This window comes from Eumetopias jubatus, unplaced genomic scaffold (assembly GCF_037043125.1).
Source record: "Eumetopias jubatus isolate StellerSeaLion01/CBP00866 unplaced genomic scaffold, mEumJub1_p1.0 scaffold_8, whole genome shotgun sequence".
Classification (NCBI taxonomy): domain Eukaryota; kingdom Metazoa; phylum Chordata; class Mammalia; order Carnivora; family Otariidae; genus Eumetopias; species Eumetopias jubatus.
In genome coordinates, this window is record NW_028274814.1 from 74,192,480 (window position 1) to 74,211,136 (window position 18,657).

The 18,657-nt window shown below is 37.5% G+C and overlaps 1 protein-coding gene across 1 annotated transcript in view; it reads right to left on the bottom strand.

The window, feature by feature from the left end:
• NELL2 (neural EGFL like 2) overlaps window positions 1–18,657 on the bottom strand; it is a 323,780-nt gene that overhangs the window by 8,448 nt on the left and 296,675 nt on the right. The window contains exons 17-20 of the mRNA XM_028123096.2: window positions 14,196–14,336; window positions 4,506–4,699; window positions 2,883–3,059; window positions 1,169–1,393 (exon numbers count right to left, since the gene is read on the bottom strand). Coding sequence (XP_027978897.1) covers window positions 1,169–1,393; window positions 2,883–3,059; window positions 4,506–4,699; window positions 14,196–14,336 — 737 coding nt within the window. The remainder of the gene's footprint in view (window positions 1–1,168; window positions 1,394–2,882; window positions 3,060–4,505; window positions 4,700–14,195; window positions 14,337–18,657) is intronic.

Here is an 18,657-nt window from a genome sequence, read left to right on the forward strand (position 1 = left end):
TATATTAAAGCAATACTGCATATACATTAGTCACTTGTAGTAGTAGTAACTTTCAAATTTGCTAATGCATTTTCAGAAAACGCATTACACGTTCACCCTAAAAGGTGTGCTTGACTGACAAAAATTACACTGATTGAAAGAGACAGAAATTTTGGTTTGAAATAGATAATAGTATCTCAAAGCGTAAAGCATTTTATATTTCTTTGTCCTGTTATGTCAAGCCACTTGAGTAAGAATTTGTGCTAAGTGAATCTGAATGAAATTGCTCTATTGAAAAAAATGAATGGAATTGTGCACTTACAAAAAGAGAGTTAGAGATATCTGGCTGTGCTATGTTGGAAAAAGTCTGAATCTTTGCTTTCCTGTGTTGTTGTTATTAAGCCTTCAGTTTGTTTACTTAGTTTTAGTGTTGATTCAAAAATTATGACTATGAAATACAGTGACCACTAAATCAACATTTGTAGGAACAATAATCAAGTAGAATGCTTTCAACTTTGCCAGTATGTATGAACTCTACATACAGTCTACATTATCTGTATTTTTGTTCTCATTGACGTAAAAGACACATGCTCTATTTCCTATGGGAATAAGAAGAAAAATCTTTATAATGATTTTTCTCCAACTGTAGGAATAAAATAAACAACAGATCTTAAATTTTTCAACCCAATGTAACTGACCACAACAAACCAAGAAATATGCCCATTTTTTCCATATTGATTTTCACTTTGGAAAATGTAATATATTTACTTTGTCGATAAATCTTACAGACCTCATAAAAGGACCAGATAAAAATCAATAAAATAATATTGTCTTCCCTCATGAAAGAAGAAACATGAAGTTTGTGTTGTAGTTTTTTTTTTTTTTTTTTTTAAAGATGTGTACAGTTAGATACTTGAGGGCAATTTAAGTGGGTTCTTTCTGTTCTGGTGACATAAATAACTGATCAATCTGGTTTCTGATCATGCACTTCCTTCTCCCTGAATATGCTTTGAGGATGCACAGGGCAGTTAGCCTTGGCACTAATAAAGCTGAGTGGCCCTCCTCCCACCTCTGTTTCAACAATAGGAAAAAAAAATGCTTCCCATTGGCCTAGGTTAAGCACATTAATATGAATGAGTCCTGGGTACAGTTGGCCAAGTGTTCCCTACTTGAATTTAATAGGCTTTACCTTGCACTGGCAGAGAGTACACTCGGTGCCATGTTTGATCCAAGAGGACCCAGTGAAGCGAACCACGTTCATCTCATCCAGGCAAGTTTTGGTGATGTCATTACGAATGGTGTCAGCCTGGCAAGGGTCAGTGACACAGCGCCGGCAGCACTCATTCTCTGGGAGGACACTGAATTCACATTCCACTTCTGGGCAAGGCAGAGGCCAACAGTCAACTTCCCCTTGCTGTAAGGAAAGCAGATGCACCAGGGCCGGGAGAAAGGAAGGGAGGGCATGGAGGGAGGCACAGTGGAGGGAGCACAGTGTTTACTGAATACTCAGTTTATTTGATGGATATTTATACTCACACCTTCAAAGCCATGAATCTTGCAGGGAATCTACAAAAGTCCTATCAGCGTGCTGAGGTCTATACTGCAGCTGGATTTTAAGAGCATTCAAGGATTAAACAAGAACAATGAACAAAAGCAAAACCCTTTCCCTTAAAACAATCAAATTTGCATGCTCTTATCTTTTCCCTGACAGAGAAGAATTATTTACTATGGAAGAAGGTTTTACTTGAATTTTTGCATATTAGGGTTTTTTTCATTCTTTTGATTATTTCCCCCCCAACTCATTTATTCCCTTCTGTATAAAGAAATTTTGTCCATTTACAAGAAAATCAACTGAAATATGAAGGGAATTTGGCAGGTTTTCTTTGTTCATTTATATGTTTCTCAGGTTAGGGATTTTGGAGGGAAAAAAAACAACAACTAGGAACTGATTTCAGGCTTCTTTATTCCACATGGGAAAATTGTGTGAATTGGAGCTTTTTAAAATTTAGCTCCCACCTGTCTCCTATTTTCTTCATAATTCTGAATCTCACGGTCTTGGAGATGAAAGCAGCCTTCAGGCACAGAAACTGACCTTGTTCTTTCAATTGATTTTTTGGTTTAAAGTATAAAAAGGAAGCAACAAAAAAGCATTGCCTTAAAAATATCCTCACACAAATAGAAAGGAAACTAGCCAGGACTTTAAAAGTAGCATCTGGGAAACTTTCTTCTATAAAGACACATAGACCAATTTTCCTTTTCATTCACACTCCTCGAAAGAATCAAGAAGCTTGGTCAAATGAGAAAAGATTGGTGTTTTCCTGATCAAGTCTTTATTTTCTTTTTTCCTATTGTTTCCAGTAGAAGTTTTGTAAATATATACATTCAACTATAATATTCTAATAAGTATTTATTGCAAATCCATATCATGTGTAAAACGGGGTGCCCACTAGATAGCATTGATGGTAAAAATATTTGGAAGGAGAAAAAGGTGTTGTTTTGTTTTTGTTTCTGTTTTTTTAAGTCTGAGCATGACCAATAGAAATGGATTAACAAAAGTTCTACTTGGACAAAAAAATTACATTTTTCACAAATGCTGTTCTGCTTATAATGGTCTGTGAGTAAACCTAAGCTGAATGGAACTGGGGATGCTAGGAGAGTCTTTTCTTCTTCCGAGCTCTGGAAAGACATGCACGACATGCTGTCCAACATTTACTCCGAATGTGCCTTCACGGGTCCTGACCGCATGCCCGGCATCTTGTCATCCTAACCGGGCTCACTTTTTGTAACCACCAGTGCCATGGCCAGGTAGGTGCTGAGAACTGGCAGATGTGGGAGGGCAAGGCTGTCTCCCTCCTTAGATTCTGGGCCGGAACTTCCCCCGCACTTCCTGTAGCTAAACTTACCAAACAGCGACACTGCTGGCAGTTCTGGACCCAGGTGTCACCACTACTGTATAAGGTTTCCCCATTTTGATGGAGGCACTGACTGCTAAGCCTTGGGTCACATTCAGGGCAGCAGAAAAGATCAACCGTTGGATTCTCGCAGTCACAGACCATCCGACGACACATTACGAATCCATTCTGTATGAGAAAGAAGAAAGCAGTTACCAAAAGCCTCCCTTTCTCTATATACTACCGCAGTGTAATGGCTTTAGAGTTACATTTTGTAGCTAACACACAGAAATTACCCAAGCTGGAAAACTTCCAATTTCCTTTCCAAACACTGCTTGACCAGCAAATTTTCAGAAATGACCGGTATGAAATAACCACTACACAACCTTATGTATATATGAATGTGGGTAATGTACATGTAAATATACACACACTTGTTTATTAGTATAGTAATTAGAATACTACTTAAATTTTGTTTTGTGTGAGGGCACGTGTATTTATATTTAATAGTCAACAAGCTGGGGAGGGTATGTGCTATGGTGAGCACTGTGAATTGTGTAAGACTGTTGAATCACAGACCTGTACCTCTGAAACAAATAATACATTATATGTTAAAAAAAAAAAAAAAGAAGAAGAAGATAGCAGGAAGGGAAAGATGAAGGGGGGGAAATCGGAGGGGGAGATGAACCATGAAAGACTATGGACTCTGAGAAACAACCTGAGGGTTCTAGAGGGGAGGGGGGTGGGGGGATAGGTTAGCCTGGTGATGGGTATTAAAGAGGGCACGTACTGCATGGAGTATTGGGTGGTATACGCAAACAATGAATCATGGAACACTACATCAAAAACTAATGATGTAATGTATGGTGATTAACGTAACATAAAAAAATAGTCAACAAGCTTTACCTATTGTTAAGTTTATGGAATATATTAGACCTTAAATTTGTATACAAACTGTTTTCAATTTCTTTCATAATAATTGAGCCCTTCATACAGAGTGTTATTTATCTAACTATAATTTAAGTCTCTGTCATCGACTGGGTAAATAAAGTGGAACATTCCTTTAAAACTGAAACACAGTCTAAATAGATGGTTTTCACTTGTAGGCCAAAGTATGTCCATTCTGGCTTCGTTTATGCATTCATTCAAATATGATATTGTTACTATGGAAGCACTAGCATAGTTAGCAGCAAAGTTTTATCAACATGTGCAGATAAACACATTGTGGCATTTCCATAGGATGGAATACTATTCCACAATAAAAAGGAATGGGTTACCGACATATGTAATTAATATAAATGAATGCTGAAAACATAATGCTGAGAGAAAGAAGCCAGACCCCCCCCAAAAAAAGTATGTACTATATGTACTACCGACTGTAGAAGGCTCTAGAAAATACAAATCTAACCTACAGTGACCCAAATCAGTGTTTTCCTTCAGGCTGACGGTATGGGACTACCTAAGAAAGGACAGAGACAACATTACAAGCAGATGAAAATGTCCTTTTACGCTAACTGTGATAGTGATTAAGTCGATGCATGCATGCCATTTGTCTAAGCTCATCAAGCTGTACATTTAAAACATATGCAAATTACATCTCAATAAAAATGATTAAAGTGTTTTATTTATACCAACCTGACATGAACACACAGAGCACCGGTCATTTTCCAGCACCCAAATCTGACCACTGTGCTTAATTTTTCCATCATGGATGCAGTCCCCTGTGCAGTTCTTTCCATGAGGACATCGGCAATCATATCCACCATCCAAGTTAAAGCAAATGGTATCATTGGCACAGCTATGCCTCCCGGTCCCACACTCATCGATATCTATAGCCAAGAAAAGGCAGCCGGCAATGTGCTTAGGATATGCTTGGTTTCAAACAACTGCAATCAGGCAAGTTGTCTCCTAACACAAAGCATTCAACTGTAAATTAATTTTCATCTTACTGGTGTGCATTTCCTATTAAATGCTGACTAAAGCAATGTTAATGATCTAGGGATTTCACAGGAAAACATTATCATGCTTGACCTCAAACACCAGATAACCTTGGTTAGATTCTCAACTTTTGTATCTCTGTAAATACCATTAGGCTTTATGGAACACTTATATTTTTTGAAAGTAAGAAGAGAACTCAATCTATGAAACAAAAAGCAGTGGCAGTTGAAATCCTAAAAGTGCCTATGAGTTTTTATTGGGAAAATCATCCTCAAATGTTAAAATGGTGCTTACCCCAAATCCTTTCTTAGTGGGAGATGAAATGGCATGGGGCCTCCGAGGCATTTTATTCAGCTTCAAGCATCCACCTGTAACCCCTATGTAAGCTCCTCCCAGGGTTTCGCCCAGGTGAGGGCATTCTTCCCATAGTCAGGCATTTTCGTACTGTCCTCACACACTGCCCCCCACCACCACAGAGGGCGAGGGACCACCAGCAATTACCATCTCACTCACAAATCATCTCCCACTTCTTAACTTTTCCATTTCAGACGATCGTTTTGGCTCCTGCCTGACTCAACTGTCAAGGACCCATTCCTCACCTGACCTCACCTAGTTCATGGCAATCAGAACCTACAGCATTTTCATACAGATGAAAAGCAAACATATCTTGACCCACAGATCAGGTCCATAAGAAGAGATGTGATTCATTTTGTTTAGCCCCATAATTTAAAGGTCACAAGCCCAAATACATTTCAGGGATATTGTATGAGTGGCAGTAAGCAGTTATCTCCTACTTCATCTGTTTCCTCCGAGTAAAGGTCAAGAAAGAAAGAATTAAATCACAGCAGAAGAAGTGGGTTAGAGAGAAGATGGAATGGACAGCTTTTCACCAGGGGAACTGTATACTGATTTTCTTAGAACATTTTATTTTATTTTATTTTTTTAAGAGTTTATTTATTTATTTATTTGACAGAGTGGGGGCAAGAGCAGGAACACAAGCGGGGGGGGGGGGAGAGGGAGAAGCAGGCTTCTGGCGGAGCAGGGAGCCCGATGTGGGGCTCGATCCCAGGACCCTGGGACCATGACCTGAGCTGAAGGCAGACGCTTAACGACTGAGCCACCCAGGTGCCCCATGATTTTCTTAGAAAATTTTAAAGATAGACTTTAGTAGATATGTATCTTACATGGTTTGGTTTCAACATTACAGAAGATGTGGCCTAGTCAAGGTTATATTTTAGCCATATTTAAATTCTTAAATATTAAGTTCTGTCATATACGCATTCATCAAAATAAGCTATATGATATATTTCTCTCTATTTGCCTTGATTTTGATCAATTACACCTCAACAAAACCAATGAATTGACACGATGGCTGAAAAGATTTTTGTTATAACTATAGTGAACACATTATTATAGCCTGATTTGTCAAGGATAATACAGTTTATAATTATAGAGTATGATCAAAAGCAGAACTGTTAGCGAGCATGAGGATATATTTCACATTTTTAAACATTGATATATATATAAATTATATATAAATAACAATTATATATAAATAGATATATATATTTTTTTCAGATCAGAGAAATTTGGCTGATGCTATTTAGAGAAAGAGGAACAAGAAATGAAATTTTATAAAATTTTATAAAATAGCTCTATATGTAATCTATTCAGAATAATAAGGTATATTGATGACTTGATCTTCATTTCCTATTAAATATTATTATAATTAGGAACTATACTAAACAGGAAAAACATTAACCATAGTTATTTGGTCTCTTTGACCACAAACTGTACAAATATTTCTTACTACATAACCCTTTAAATATCCACTATACAAATATTATTCCATTAATGGCAATGACTGGATTTTTATAATCATTTCATTTTGCTTGACATTTAAAATAAAAGCTCTGCTGTCAGGTAATGCATTTTTTTTCTTAAAGGCAGAGATAATCCTTGGATTTGCTGTAGAAGACAAAGAAGAGGTGTCCAGCCACAAAAGGAACATGTGCTCTGAAATGAAGTACGTTTACAATAAAGAATTAGAGTAATAAGTTACTTACAACAATGGTTGATATGTACTTGTCATACCTGGAGAAATGTGTAGGCAGAAAATCATTATGAACCAATGATTACCTTCTGCTATACAATGGGATTTGAATTAATTTGAATTCATCCCCCTCCCCCCGCCTGCTGCTTGTTATCTACACTGGTTTCCCAATGCAGAGACTATTCTCAATTGAATGGTAGTACAGAGTTTTGGAATTCATTGTTACATATAGTTTCATTATAATGTAAAATTCCTAAATTAAATATACACAAGGAGTGTATATTCTGCTTTGAAAAACCTACTATGATATATAAAAATTCCAACTTTAAAAATACTGATAACTCCTTTAGTGAGTTATTGAAGAAATAATGTTGCTAAATCCAATGGCCAAGTCTCATTTCAGATCTAACTTATCTAGCAGTAGCATTTATGCAGTTCATTCTCCTTCCCTAATAAATTTTCTTTACTTGCTTCCTATCACATTGGTAGCTCTTTCTGGATTTTTCTCCTGCCCACATACACATCTAGTGGCAATTAAACTATGAATAAGATTTGGCCAAGCTAGAGGAGGTAAAGAGTGGTCTAGGCAGAGATATGAGTGTACTTGAAAGGCCAAAGTTTAGAGTCAGCAAGACGTGTTAGAAGGAATGAGTTGAATGTCCAAGAGGAACAGAGTAGTTAGACAGTGAGCTGAAGAGGTACTCAGGGCCCAAGTAAAGGTCATGTTAAGAAATCTGAACTTCACCTAGGGGCACCTGGGTGGCATAGTCAGTTAAACATTTGACTCTTCGTTTCGGCTCAGGTCACAATCTCATGGGTCATGATCTCATGGGTCATGAGATTGAGCCTAGCATTGGGCTCCACACTCAGTGTGGAGTCTGCTTGAGTTTCTCTCTCCCTCTCCCTCTCCCTCTGCTCCTCCCCTGCATATTCTCTCTCTCTCTCAAATAAATAAATCATAAAAAAAAAAGAAATTTGTACTTGATGATAAAGACAATAAAATGTCATTTTAGGGAATTGCAAAAAAAATCATAATCAGATTTTTTTTTTTTTAGAAAGATTCCTTTTGCTTCATTTTGGAAAAGGGATTTGAGTGGATTAGAATTCATAGCCAGGAGATCAGTTAATAGGCTATTTCCGTAGTCCAGGCAAGCAATGGTCATATAATAAAAGCAAAAACTTACATAGTGGTTGGTATGTGCCCAATTCTAAGTGCTTTCATATGATTCATTTAATCCTCACAACTGGAGGGTACAGTTATTCTCCCCATTTTATAGATCAGGAAGTTGCAGCATAGAAATGTTGCATAACTTTCCCAAGGTCTAGCAAGGTACAAAGCGTCCAGGCGAGAATCCAAGCAGTCAGACTTAAAGTCTGTGCTCTTAAGCACAGGGCTGTACTGACCGTTAGCAGTGGAGAGACGCACAGAAAGAAACGACGGGGAGAGAATCTTCCCAAATAGAAAAAACAAAGGTAAAGCAGCTTAGTGATTTGTTAGCTTCAAAGATTAGGGAGAGGAAGTGGTCCTGAATGATGTTTAGATTTCTGGCTTGGAAAATTTGGCTGATGCTATTTAGAGAAAGAAGAGCAAGATTTCGCTGTGGAGTGAAAGTGGGTGGCAGTATGAGGAAAGGCATGAGTTAGTTTAGGACATGTTGAATTACACTTTCCTCTGGGCTTCCAAGTAGAGCTGTCCAGTAAATAGTTGGATATATGGGTCTGGAGTTGAGAATATAGAACTGGACCCAAATATGGATTTGGTGAAGCTATATTTTCATCATTTCCTTTCTCAAAAATAGTCCTTTAGAGTCAAGTTCAAACTTCTTAGAAAGGCATTTAAAGCTACTTCTTTTGTTTATCTCTCTTTCCCTTTCTTAACTTGCCAATAATCACATTATACTCAAAGTCCTAATACAAATGCTTGACACTCAAGCCTTTCTTGTTCCCAAACAGGAAATCATTTCTTCTTTTTTCCCCTAACAGCTCTAAATTTATATTTTTCTCAAGTATTTGTTATTTTCAGCCTTGTAGCTTTCTCCTCTATTAAGAAAGTCACTACACTCTCTCTTGTGTGACAGTTGTGGTACATCTCTCTTCCACCCACTGAGAGCAGTGGCCCCACCTCCTTCATGTTCCTATGCAGCAGATGCCTGGCAAATCCCGTCAGGTACTTGGAACTACTTGTTGAGGTGAATTGGATTCACTTCATTTTGGTCCTTTTTCTTGATTTAGGTTAAGAATTTACAATATTTGGCTTGTAAAGATGCTATCCTATAAACATTACTTTTTTGGTCTTACAAGTCCAAAAACCTCACCAAGCTTAAAAATAATCCAGAAATTAAAGCAATGGCGGAGGGAGGGGGAAGTGGGCATGTAAATAAAATATCCTTGTGTGAAAAAAATACTAGGCTTTATTCTCAGAGAGAGACATATTTTCAGGCATAGTAGAAATGATGACATGGAAAAGGAAAATGGTACTCAGGCACATTATCTGGGAATTAAATATCTATACCTCTGAGATAAATGAATGAGCAAAACAGCATATAATTTGTATGAATGCAGCTTATAAACACTCATGTTGTAGATTATTCAACTGCAGCCTGAAAAGTAGTGAAACAGTGCACAGTTATTTATTCATGTCTCCAAATATATTCACACATGTCTTCAGAGTAATTGTGAACCTACTGCTGTGACCTTGTCCACTTTGAAATGCCTCTTTTTTAGCAACAGAAAAATGGCACCTGCTCAGATATAATCATACTCTTAAAACTGTATCCTTCTAAATACTAATATTATAATTCTACAAATCACTGAAATTATAGCAAATGGATAGGTGTTTAGAAGAAGCATTTTAGTATTTTTTTTTATAATACTGTTTGTTTTTTTTAAGGAATTCTTCAGAGCACATTGTCTTCTGAAAAAGTCATAGGTTTTTCTCATAATCATTACAAATTCTATGGAAGATAACAGTAGAGTCATCTTTCCAGAGTTGTATTGAAAAAAAAAAAACAAACAAGATTTCCCGCTGTTTCTGTGTTTAAAGAATTTCCTTGAAAAGTCTGTTTTGCATAAGCATCTCATACAATCCTTTAGTACCCCATCTTCATCTTTATCATGTGTTATTTTAATGCCTAGTTTAATTTTCCTTGTTACTTTCTGAACACTCATGAGTGCACTAATTATGTTTTTTCATTCTGTCCTGATCACTACTTTATATATTTAATTCTAACACAGGACTATATCTACTATATAACTTACTACATATCTACTTCTAACAGAGGTTATGTTCCTAATGTACTTCTGATTAAATATTATGTATCTATGTATCTATCTCAATTTTTATCCGTCTCAATCTTTTCCAGTGGACAAATCAATACATTATCTACAATGTGACAAGCACTGTCCTAGACACTGGTAGTTGACAAGCACAAAAAAATCTATGACTCTTCAAGCTTACATTCTATAGAAGATAATAAGCAAGTAAACACATAATATATGCAATCATTTCAGGAGAACTTATAATTTCTATGAAGAAAAGTAAAGCAAGGTAAATGAAGAGTGTCAGAGAAGGATGCTGTTTTAAGTCGGGAGTACAGGAGAAGCCATTTTGGAGGAAATCTGAATTATAGGAAAGAAAAATGCAAAGATCTGGAGAAAGACATTCCAAACAAAAAGAAGAGCATATGAGAAGGGAACCAGTTTGGCATATTTGTAAAATGGCAAGAAAGCCAAGTACCCCATATCATGCAGACCCTTGTAAGCCATTGTTGGGGTTTGGATTTTACTCTGAAGAGAGATGGAAAGGCTCCAGGCACTGGAACAAAATTGGAGCATGCTCTTACTACTTCTGTTTTTAAGAAATCATCCTGAGTGCTATAGAAAAAAAGAGACTCTAAGGGAGTCAAGGGTGGAAGTAGGGAGACCAGTTTGGAGAAAGCGACACTAGTCCAGACAGAAGATAATGATGGCTTAGACCAACATGGTAACAATAGACATGGTGAGAAATGGTTAAGACTGGGAATATATTTTAAAATCAAAATTTATGAGACTTGTTGATATATTGGCTATGAGTACAAAGAAAAGAAAGAAACAGTGACTCCAAAATGTTGGTCTGCACAACTATGTTTTGGGGCCTGTAGGAATTACAGAGTAGATCAAGAGTTGTATTTTAGTCATTAAGTCTGAGTTGTCTTTAGGAAATCCAAGTTAGACACCCAGTAGGCAACGAGATATATGCATCTACAACTAGGGAAAAGGTCTGAAATAGCAATATATAAATAGCATTTTAAACTATGGAACTGGTTGATTTAGTTTGAGAATGGATAGAGAAGATTGCCAACCGCCCTCTGGTGCTTGAACATGTAGTCCTCTGGAGAGGGAAAGGAGAGGCCTATAGGGTAAGAGAAAGACAGGAGAGAGTGTAGTCCCCAAAGCCAAGTGAAGAAAGTTGTTCTGAGAGGAAGACAAGATCGACTAGCTCAAATGCTTGAGTTGTCAAGCAAAGAGACAGTAACTGAGTGGTGGATTTGGCAAGATGGAAATTGTTAGTAATCTTGAAAGGAAAGCATTCAGTGGGGCAGTGGGACTAAAGTGTTGTTGGAAGCAAGAGAATGGAGATAACAAATATAAAAAACTCTTTCAAAGAGTTCTGTTCTACAAGGGAGCAGAAAAATGGGGGAAATGTTTGAACAATCAGGTGATATCAAGGGAAGTTACTTTTTTTTTTTTTACTTTTTTGCTTGTTTTTATTTTATTTTTTTAAAGATGGGTGCTACTCCAGGCTGTTTGTATGCTGATGAGAATGATGCAGCAGACAAAGAGTATTTATCATATGGAAGAGAAAGTGGAAAGTGCAAAGGCAAAGACCTCAAGCAGGTGAGAGGGGGTGAGTCGTAAGGTACCATGGAGTGTTTAATTTTTGATGGGAGAAATGAAACTTGATTCAGTGAAACAGGAGGGAAGGGAAAGCAGCAGTTACAGATATAAATCACAGTAAATCTAGTATAGCTCCTGGGGCAATAGTATAGCCTCTGTTTCCTTGGTTAAATAAACCACAGGGCCATCAACAGAGTGAAGAGGAAGGAAGTGGTACCTAAGACTGGAGGAGATTAGAGAAGGTATGAAATGGCTGGATTGGAGAGTTGCAGGGGAAAGTAACTAAGGGAATATAATTGTAATGCTGGGCAAAGCAGATGGCCCTTGCAGGAGGAAGCCTATAAGCTAGTCCCCAGTGAGCCTCACCATTTACTCTTCATGCCCTTGAACGTGGGCTGGCTAGACCTACCGACTCACTTCTAACAAACAGAATGCAAGGAACGGATGAAATGGCACATCTGCAATTAAGTTATAAAAAGACCATGAGCACTGACTCTGCTTGGATTTCTTACTCTCGGGGAAGCCAGCTCCCATGTCTTGAGGCAGCCCTGGGAAGTGGTTCCTGTGTTAAGGAAACCAGGCCTGCCAAGAGCCACATGAGCCATCTTGGAAGCAGAGTCTCCCCGAGCCCCTCCCCCCACTCCCACCCCAGACAAGTCTACAAGATGAAACCACATGCCTGACCAACAACTTGACTGCAACCTCATGAGAAACTGTGAACCCAGAGGCCTCCAGCTAAACTGTGCACAGATTCCTCACCCACAGAAACTGTCAGATAATTTTTGTTGTTTTTAGCTGCTAAGTTTTGGGAGTAATTTGTTATGCATCAATAGATAACTAAGACAGCCCTCTTGAGATTTGCAGTCATAAACTTCAAAGATAGCGAGTACCACTGCAAATGTAAAGTGAGATAGTCAGCAGAGGTATGTGTTTTTTCTCTTCACATTCTGATGCACAGAAAGGGTGTGCAAGGGTACCGGGCAAAACGAAACACAGGTTTCCCCTGGGGAAGCGGAATGGATCGCGAAGGGGAAGGATGAAATTAAGATGCATTTTCAGTTTTAATCTATGTATTTGTGTGTGACTTGAATTATTGATAATCAGCTTATATTCATTCTTTGTGTGTATAACTTAAAGTAAAAGACAATCTTAACAAAAAGGTAGCAGTTTTAAACAAACAAAAAAAGTAGACTTCTTCCCCATGAAAAAAGTAGTTTATCATGGAAGTGAAAATCACACTGATTTGCCTCTTGATGTGCAATCCATGGTTCCCGGCATTCTCTACAGGGCCGGAAGGATTCACTCCGGGACGTTCAGGAAGGCAAGGCAAAGCCCTCAGACCACAGTTAAGTGGTTATTTGCAAATGCCAGGTTTTACCTCCTGGTAAGGCAACAGCATTCCCCTTCCCATGCAAAAAAATCTAGATGAACCCTCTGCTTAAGGCCCAGAGCTCTGCAGCTGCCAGCAAAGTGCAAAGTGCACTGGAAACATCCACCACCCAAGTCTGCTTCACTTTTCTCTGTGTGAAAACACTTTGAGGTCCAAGAATAAAAGACAGCTTATCATTTAGGTGTCAAGTACTGTTAAGTTAGATTCTCCAAGGCTTTCACTGCTGTGTCATTTTAGTCACATTATTCTCTCAGGTTGTTAATATATGAAGGTGTAAATACAAATGGAGAAAATTATAACTTCTTGAGGTTTGCTCTGTGTTCCGTTCCTGTGCCAAACTTCTGATGGCAAATCCTTTCAGTCTGGGTGGTTTCCCTGGCAATTATTCATGAAGCTTTGTATAGCCTGCCTGCTTTCTAAAAACCATGCCCTTTAACAGGGGCTACAGAGAGGCAGAGTTGTTTGTCAATCCACTGAAAATAATTCAAAATTAATGGTAAGTAATTAAATATGACCTGATTAAATTTTCCACTCCTATGAGATTGAAATCTCCTCCGAAGCCAACATTCTGTATCTAACATTCAACATGCACTAAACAGCTCTGACTTTGCCAGCCAAGTGATACATTAAGAAGAGCCCAGAGTAGCACGTACTGTGAATATTATCCTTGGCCATATCATTATCATATTTCCTCTCCCTCTATTTTCCTTCTATCTTGCTTGCCTCACCTAGTTTTTCTAGCTCTTTTCGGGTCAGCTTTTTGCCTGCTGCCATTCAAAAATCTTATCTGATACTGTGGGTTTTTTCATCCTAAAAACACCCTTCAACAGTTGCAAATATCCATAGAGAACTGGTTTAGTGTCACAAATTTTAAACATCTAAAGATCAATTAATTATCATAATTAGCAAGCAAAGCTTAGACCATAACATGTTCCCAATCATCCTTGTATAAACAGCAAAAATCACCAATAACTTAAACATTAGATCAATGTCTACTACTTACACCTTACTGCATATTCTTCAAGTTCAAAAGGTGTTCTTAAACTCTAGTTCTTCTCTTTGTACTGACCTTCACAGGATTCTCCACTTGGTGAAAACATCCCATTGTCATGGTAGCCATCTCTGCACTCACAGTGGTACCATCCGGGCAGGTTAATGCAGTTAGCACGACTGTCACACTGAACAAAGCCATCAGAACACTCGTCAATGTCTGTTTGGCAAAGAAAACAAAAACGGGATGTTATGTAATTGCTGCTTTTCTCTGCCCCAAACGGAAAATATTCTGCTAGACAGCTACTAGATGTTTTAGTGCCAGCAAATCCTTAAAACTGAGGAAAGAGAAACTCAAGAATGTCTACTTGGTTGTTGAAAGCTATACAGAAAGAAGGTAGTGGTATTAGTAACAGGAGAGACAGCTAGATGGCCTCTCTGTTGCAGAAGTCATCCAAAATGGATAAAAAGAAGAGAAACAATCTATGAGAGTCATTAGTGCTGCTCACCATATATTTCTCGTTCTTCTTCTGGACACAAGCTAGGATTGCCATGTGAATGCATGAAGCCAATTAGGAAGTGGCATGTGTCACTTTAAGATGCAGCCTGTGATTCACATGTACCCTTCCCCATCACAATGACTGGCAGTCTCCAGGGGCTCTAAATATCAGCCTGAGTCCCTGAGTGAGGGTGATGTAGGGCATATTCCTCCCCTAGTCGGGATGGACATGGAGTATGAGCAAGAAATCAAGCTTTTTGCTTTAAGCCATTGCGATTTTAGGATCTTTTGCTACTATAAACATAACCTACCCACCCTGACTAAAATCTCATTCATATCCAGTAGCAATAACAACATGCTTTATACTTTCGAGAATATATACCATTGATGTCACTTTTTAATGGGTTTCACATATATTACCTCATTCAACCCTCAAAAAAAAAAATCTTGCCAGGTAGATAGCGTATTGAACATATGAAAGAAAAATGAGGCAAAAGGAAATTATAGAATTTAACCAAGGTCACCTGACTTTCAGATGTGTGTTCTTTCATACAAGCAGACACAGGCTGAAATCGGAAAACTGTCTAAACAAAGAGAGCTAGGTATCTTCAGTCTCACATTTCTTCCAATGGTTTATTACTACTCCCAAATAGTGTGAGCCCTTTATTCTCCTTTTTGGGTCAAATGGCACGCTGCCATTTAAAAATCTTATCTGATGCTATGGGTTTACTCATTCAGTCTGTTAATGATGAGAACATCCAGCACCAATCCAAGTCTCTTCCTTTGCTCATAGAGGAAAAAATAATTACTGGAGTTGCCTTACAGAGTGCCCCCTTCTTCTGAGTGCTCTGATTGACTCAGACCCTCGTAAATGATAAGATGGTAGCACATCATCATAGCTGCCAAAAGTATCCACATGAGCCCTACTTCCATCTTGACAGCCCTATGCCGTGACTGAAGATTCCACTCACCAACATTGGATAGCCCTTTCTTATACGCTTCCTACACCTCATCGAAGTCCCTGCTGCAGTGACCAGGCATGACGGTGTCCTTCATGTTGAAGGGAAGGCCTGCTGCTTTTTAGAGTCTTCCCTCAGCTGAAGACAGTCCACTTCAGCTCCACAGAATCTACTTCCTTCCTACTTCAGTGTCATTTAACTCCAAATTCTTGGAAGTATATATTCCTTTCATTTTCTTTTTTAAATTTCTCATTTTCTCTATCCAATTTTGAAAGACAAATTTTTTGAATAAATCAATAAATAGTTTTTTTTTAAAGAGAAATAAGCCATCACTCATTTACTTCTTGACAAGCCCAGAGTCCCTTCACTAAAACAAGGCACAAACCATTCTCTTAGATTAGGTAATAGGCCAATATATGTGTGTGTGTGTGTGTGTGTGTGTGTGTGTGTGTGTGTGTGTATTTGGTAATTATATATATAATATCATTGCAAAATTTTAACATCATTTCTGAACTAAGAATGCTTTTGCCTCTGTAATTCCTCTTCAGAAGGGTTAGTTCCTAATGTCAGTAATTCCTATTGTCAAAATAATTGTTAGTGGTCAAATCAGCTAACCACTGACTTCTTGACAAATAGCAGATGTGGATTGCTTCCATTTACGGAGGCCTCCTAGCCTTTATGAAACAGCCTATTTGTATTTCGGGTGCCTCCCTAACTGATGAATCTCCAATTATAAATGGGGCTAAAATGCTACGCTCATTTCAGCTTAATACAGTCTTTTCTTCTAACCCAAATGATGCAGAAAATTGATTAAGTCATTTCTTAAGTGCATGGACAAAAGAAAACAGGTTGGGATTTCAGCTTTAGAAGTGAGTTTATTGGAAGAAAGTCCATGAGGGGGATGTTGTAGAGTATCTCATTTTAGAAGAATCTGGTCATTGGTGTTGGTGGTTTGCAAGTAACTTTTAATGGAACAGATCCTTCTCCACTGAAACAACTTTCACATGTATATTTAGCCTTTAATTTAGTCCTTTTTTATTGCCTGAACACAGTTGTGGGGTTAGCTTGGATCTCATGACATCGATATATATTTCAATTTTTACTTCTCATTTACTTTCTCTCCTCACTCTTCCCAATTGCTAGACCCACTCCCTACTGCCTTGTGCTCACTCCTCTCTCCTACATTACAGCACCCTTCCCTGAGCTACAAACATGCTCATTAAAGTTTAATAAGAATGCTATGCATTATATTACTTCATGTTCTAAAGACTGGGGATACAAACATATGCTGCACAAAATGTATTTTCCTTTTTTTAAAAAATGTACTTTCATTTCCTGTTTGTGTTATTATTTATTACTACTAAGTAGTATTTTAGAGGATGAATATACAAATATATGCACTACTCATTAATTTGTCATTCAGTTTTTATTGAATGCCTATTATGCGCCAAGTACTAAGTACTGGGGAAACAAGGAAGCACAAAGTAGAAATAACTTCTGCCCTCACTGAGATTAATATACATCTAAATTGTGCTTTAAGAGAATTAAACTTATAAAAATCTGAATTTACAATCATATGGGACAGTGATTCCCAACAAGTCATATGTCTGCCACCAGTGGCATGTTATTTAGGTGATAAAACAGGATTTTAATAGCTATGTATTTATATTTCTGAAATTTTCCATTTATAGCAAGTGATACTAATAGTACTGTGGTGAAATTATATTTAAATTTAAAAAGTGAGAGATATTACAGAAACAATATTAAGTAAATATTGGTATAAACATTATATGAATATAACAAAAATGATGAAGCTGGTATATAAATGGCTAAAGTTTTGAAAACAAAATACAGTATGGAGCAATTACTCACATTTCAGAAGGATTTGCTGAGTAATTCTTCATGTAGTGAAATACCTTAATTCCTTTAAAATATGACTCAATTTATAAAATACTTAGGATGTCTATGTCATGCTTCAAATTATATACTTGCTATTATTTAGGATAGTGAAGAAAAACTAGCCAGATAATATGTAGTACTTCATTTTACTCTTTCATGCTCCTGCTAATATTGATTTGTGTATGCAAACTTTGCTACTTTGGTGAAAGTCAGCAGAAAATGAGTGTCCTTGAATCACCAAAGTATGCACTTCCCACCAGAAGGCATGTTTGTTTGGCTCATGGTTCTAATTAAAGCCAAAGCTAAAACAAATAGCTTCATCTGTAAGCTCTTTGATGGTATGTATGTTCTTATTCAGTAAATATTTAGTAAGTGAAGAATGGAGATCTGATCCACAATTTAAGAAGTAAGTATATTTTGGGGCGCCTGGGTGGCTCAGTCGGTTAAGCGGCTGCTTTCAGCTCGGGTCATGATCCCAGGCTTCTGGGATCGAGCCCCGCATTGGGCTCCCTGCTCCGTGGGGAGTCTGCTTCTCCCTCTGCCTGCCACTTCCCCTGCTTGTGCTCTCTCTCTCTGTCAAATAAAAACTTTAAAAAAAAAAGTAAGTTTATTTTATCTATACACAAATTTGAGTATTACTGAGTTTTCATATAAATGACACACATTGTGCTGTGCATTTTCAAATATGCATATATTGTGATTCATATAGAAAACAGTAAAGACAAAATTTCAAAGAATTAATTTCTTGGGTATTTTCTTTTGATCAGCTAAAACCCAAACTTTGTATTATCTAATTGAGTTAGATACACAGGGAACAGCAGACCTAGGAGAGAAAAATATTATTTCATTCCAAATGAGAACTACCAGGTTTGAACAAATTACCTTCCGAAATGAATAAAAGTATTCAAAAAGATTACTATAGAATGTATAAGCTCATATGATTTAGTCTTGATTATAAGGACCTTAATTCTGTACTCTGTAGGTACATTATATAGAAAACTAAAAATACATTTTATGAAAACCTATGATTTCATTACATATTCTTAGAAAGGAACTAGTTCCCAGTTCCCTAGGGACAATTAAAACTTCCTCAGTAGCAACATTTGGAAAGGTCAGCTAGTGATATTAAAATGCTGTCCCAGAGCACAGAGAATCCAAACTCCAAATAATATTTAGCCATCCAA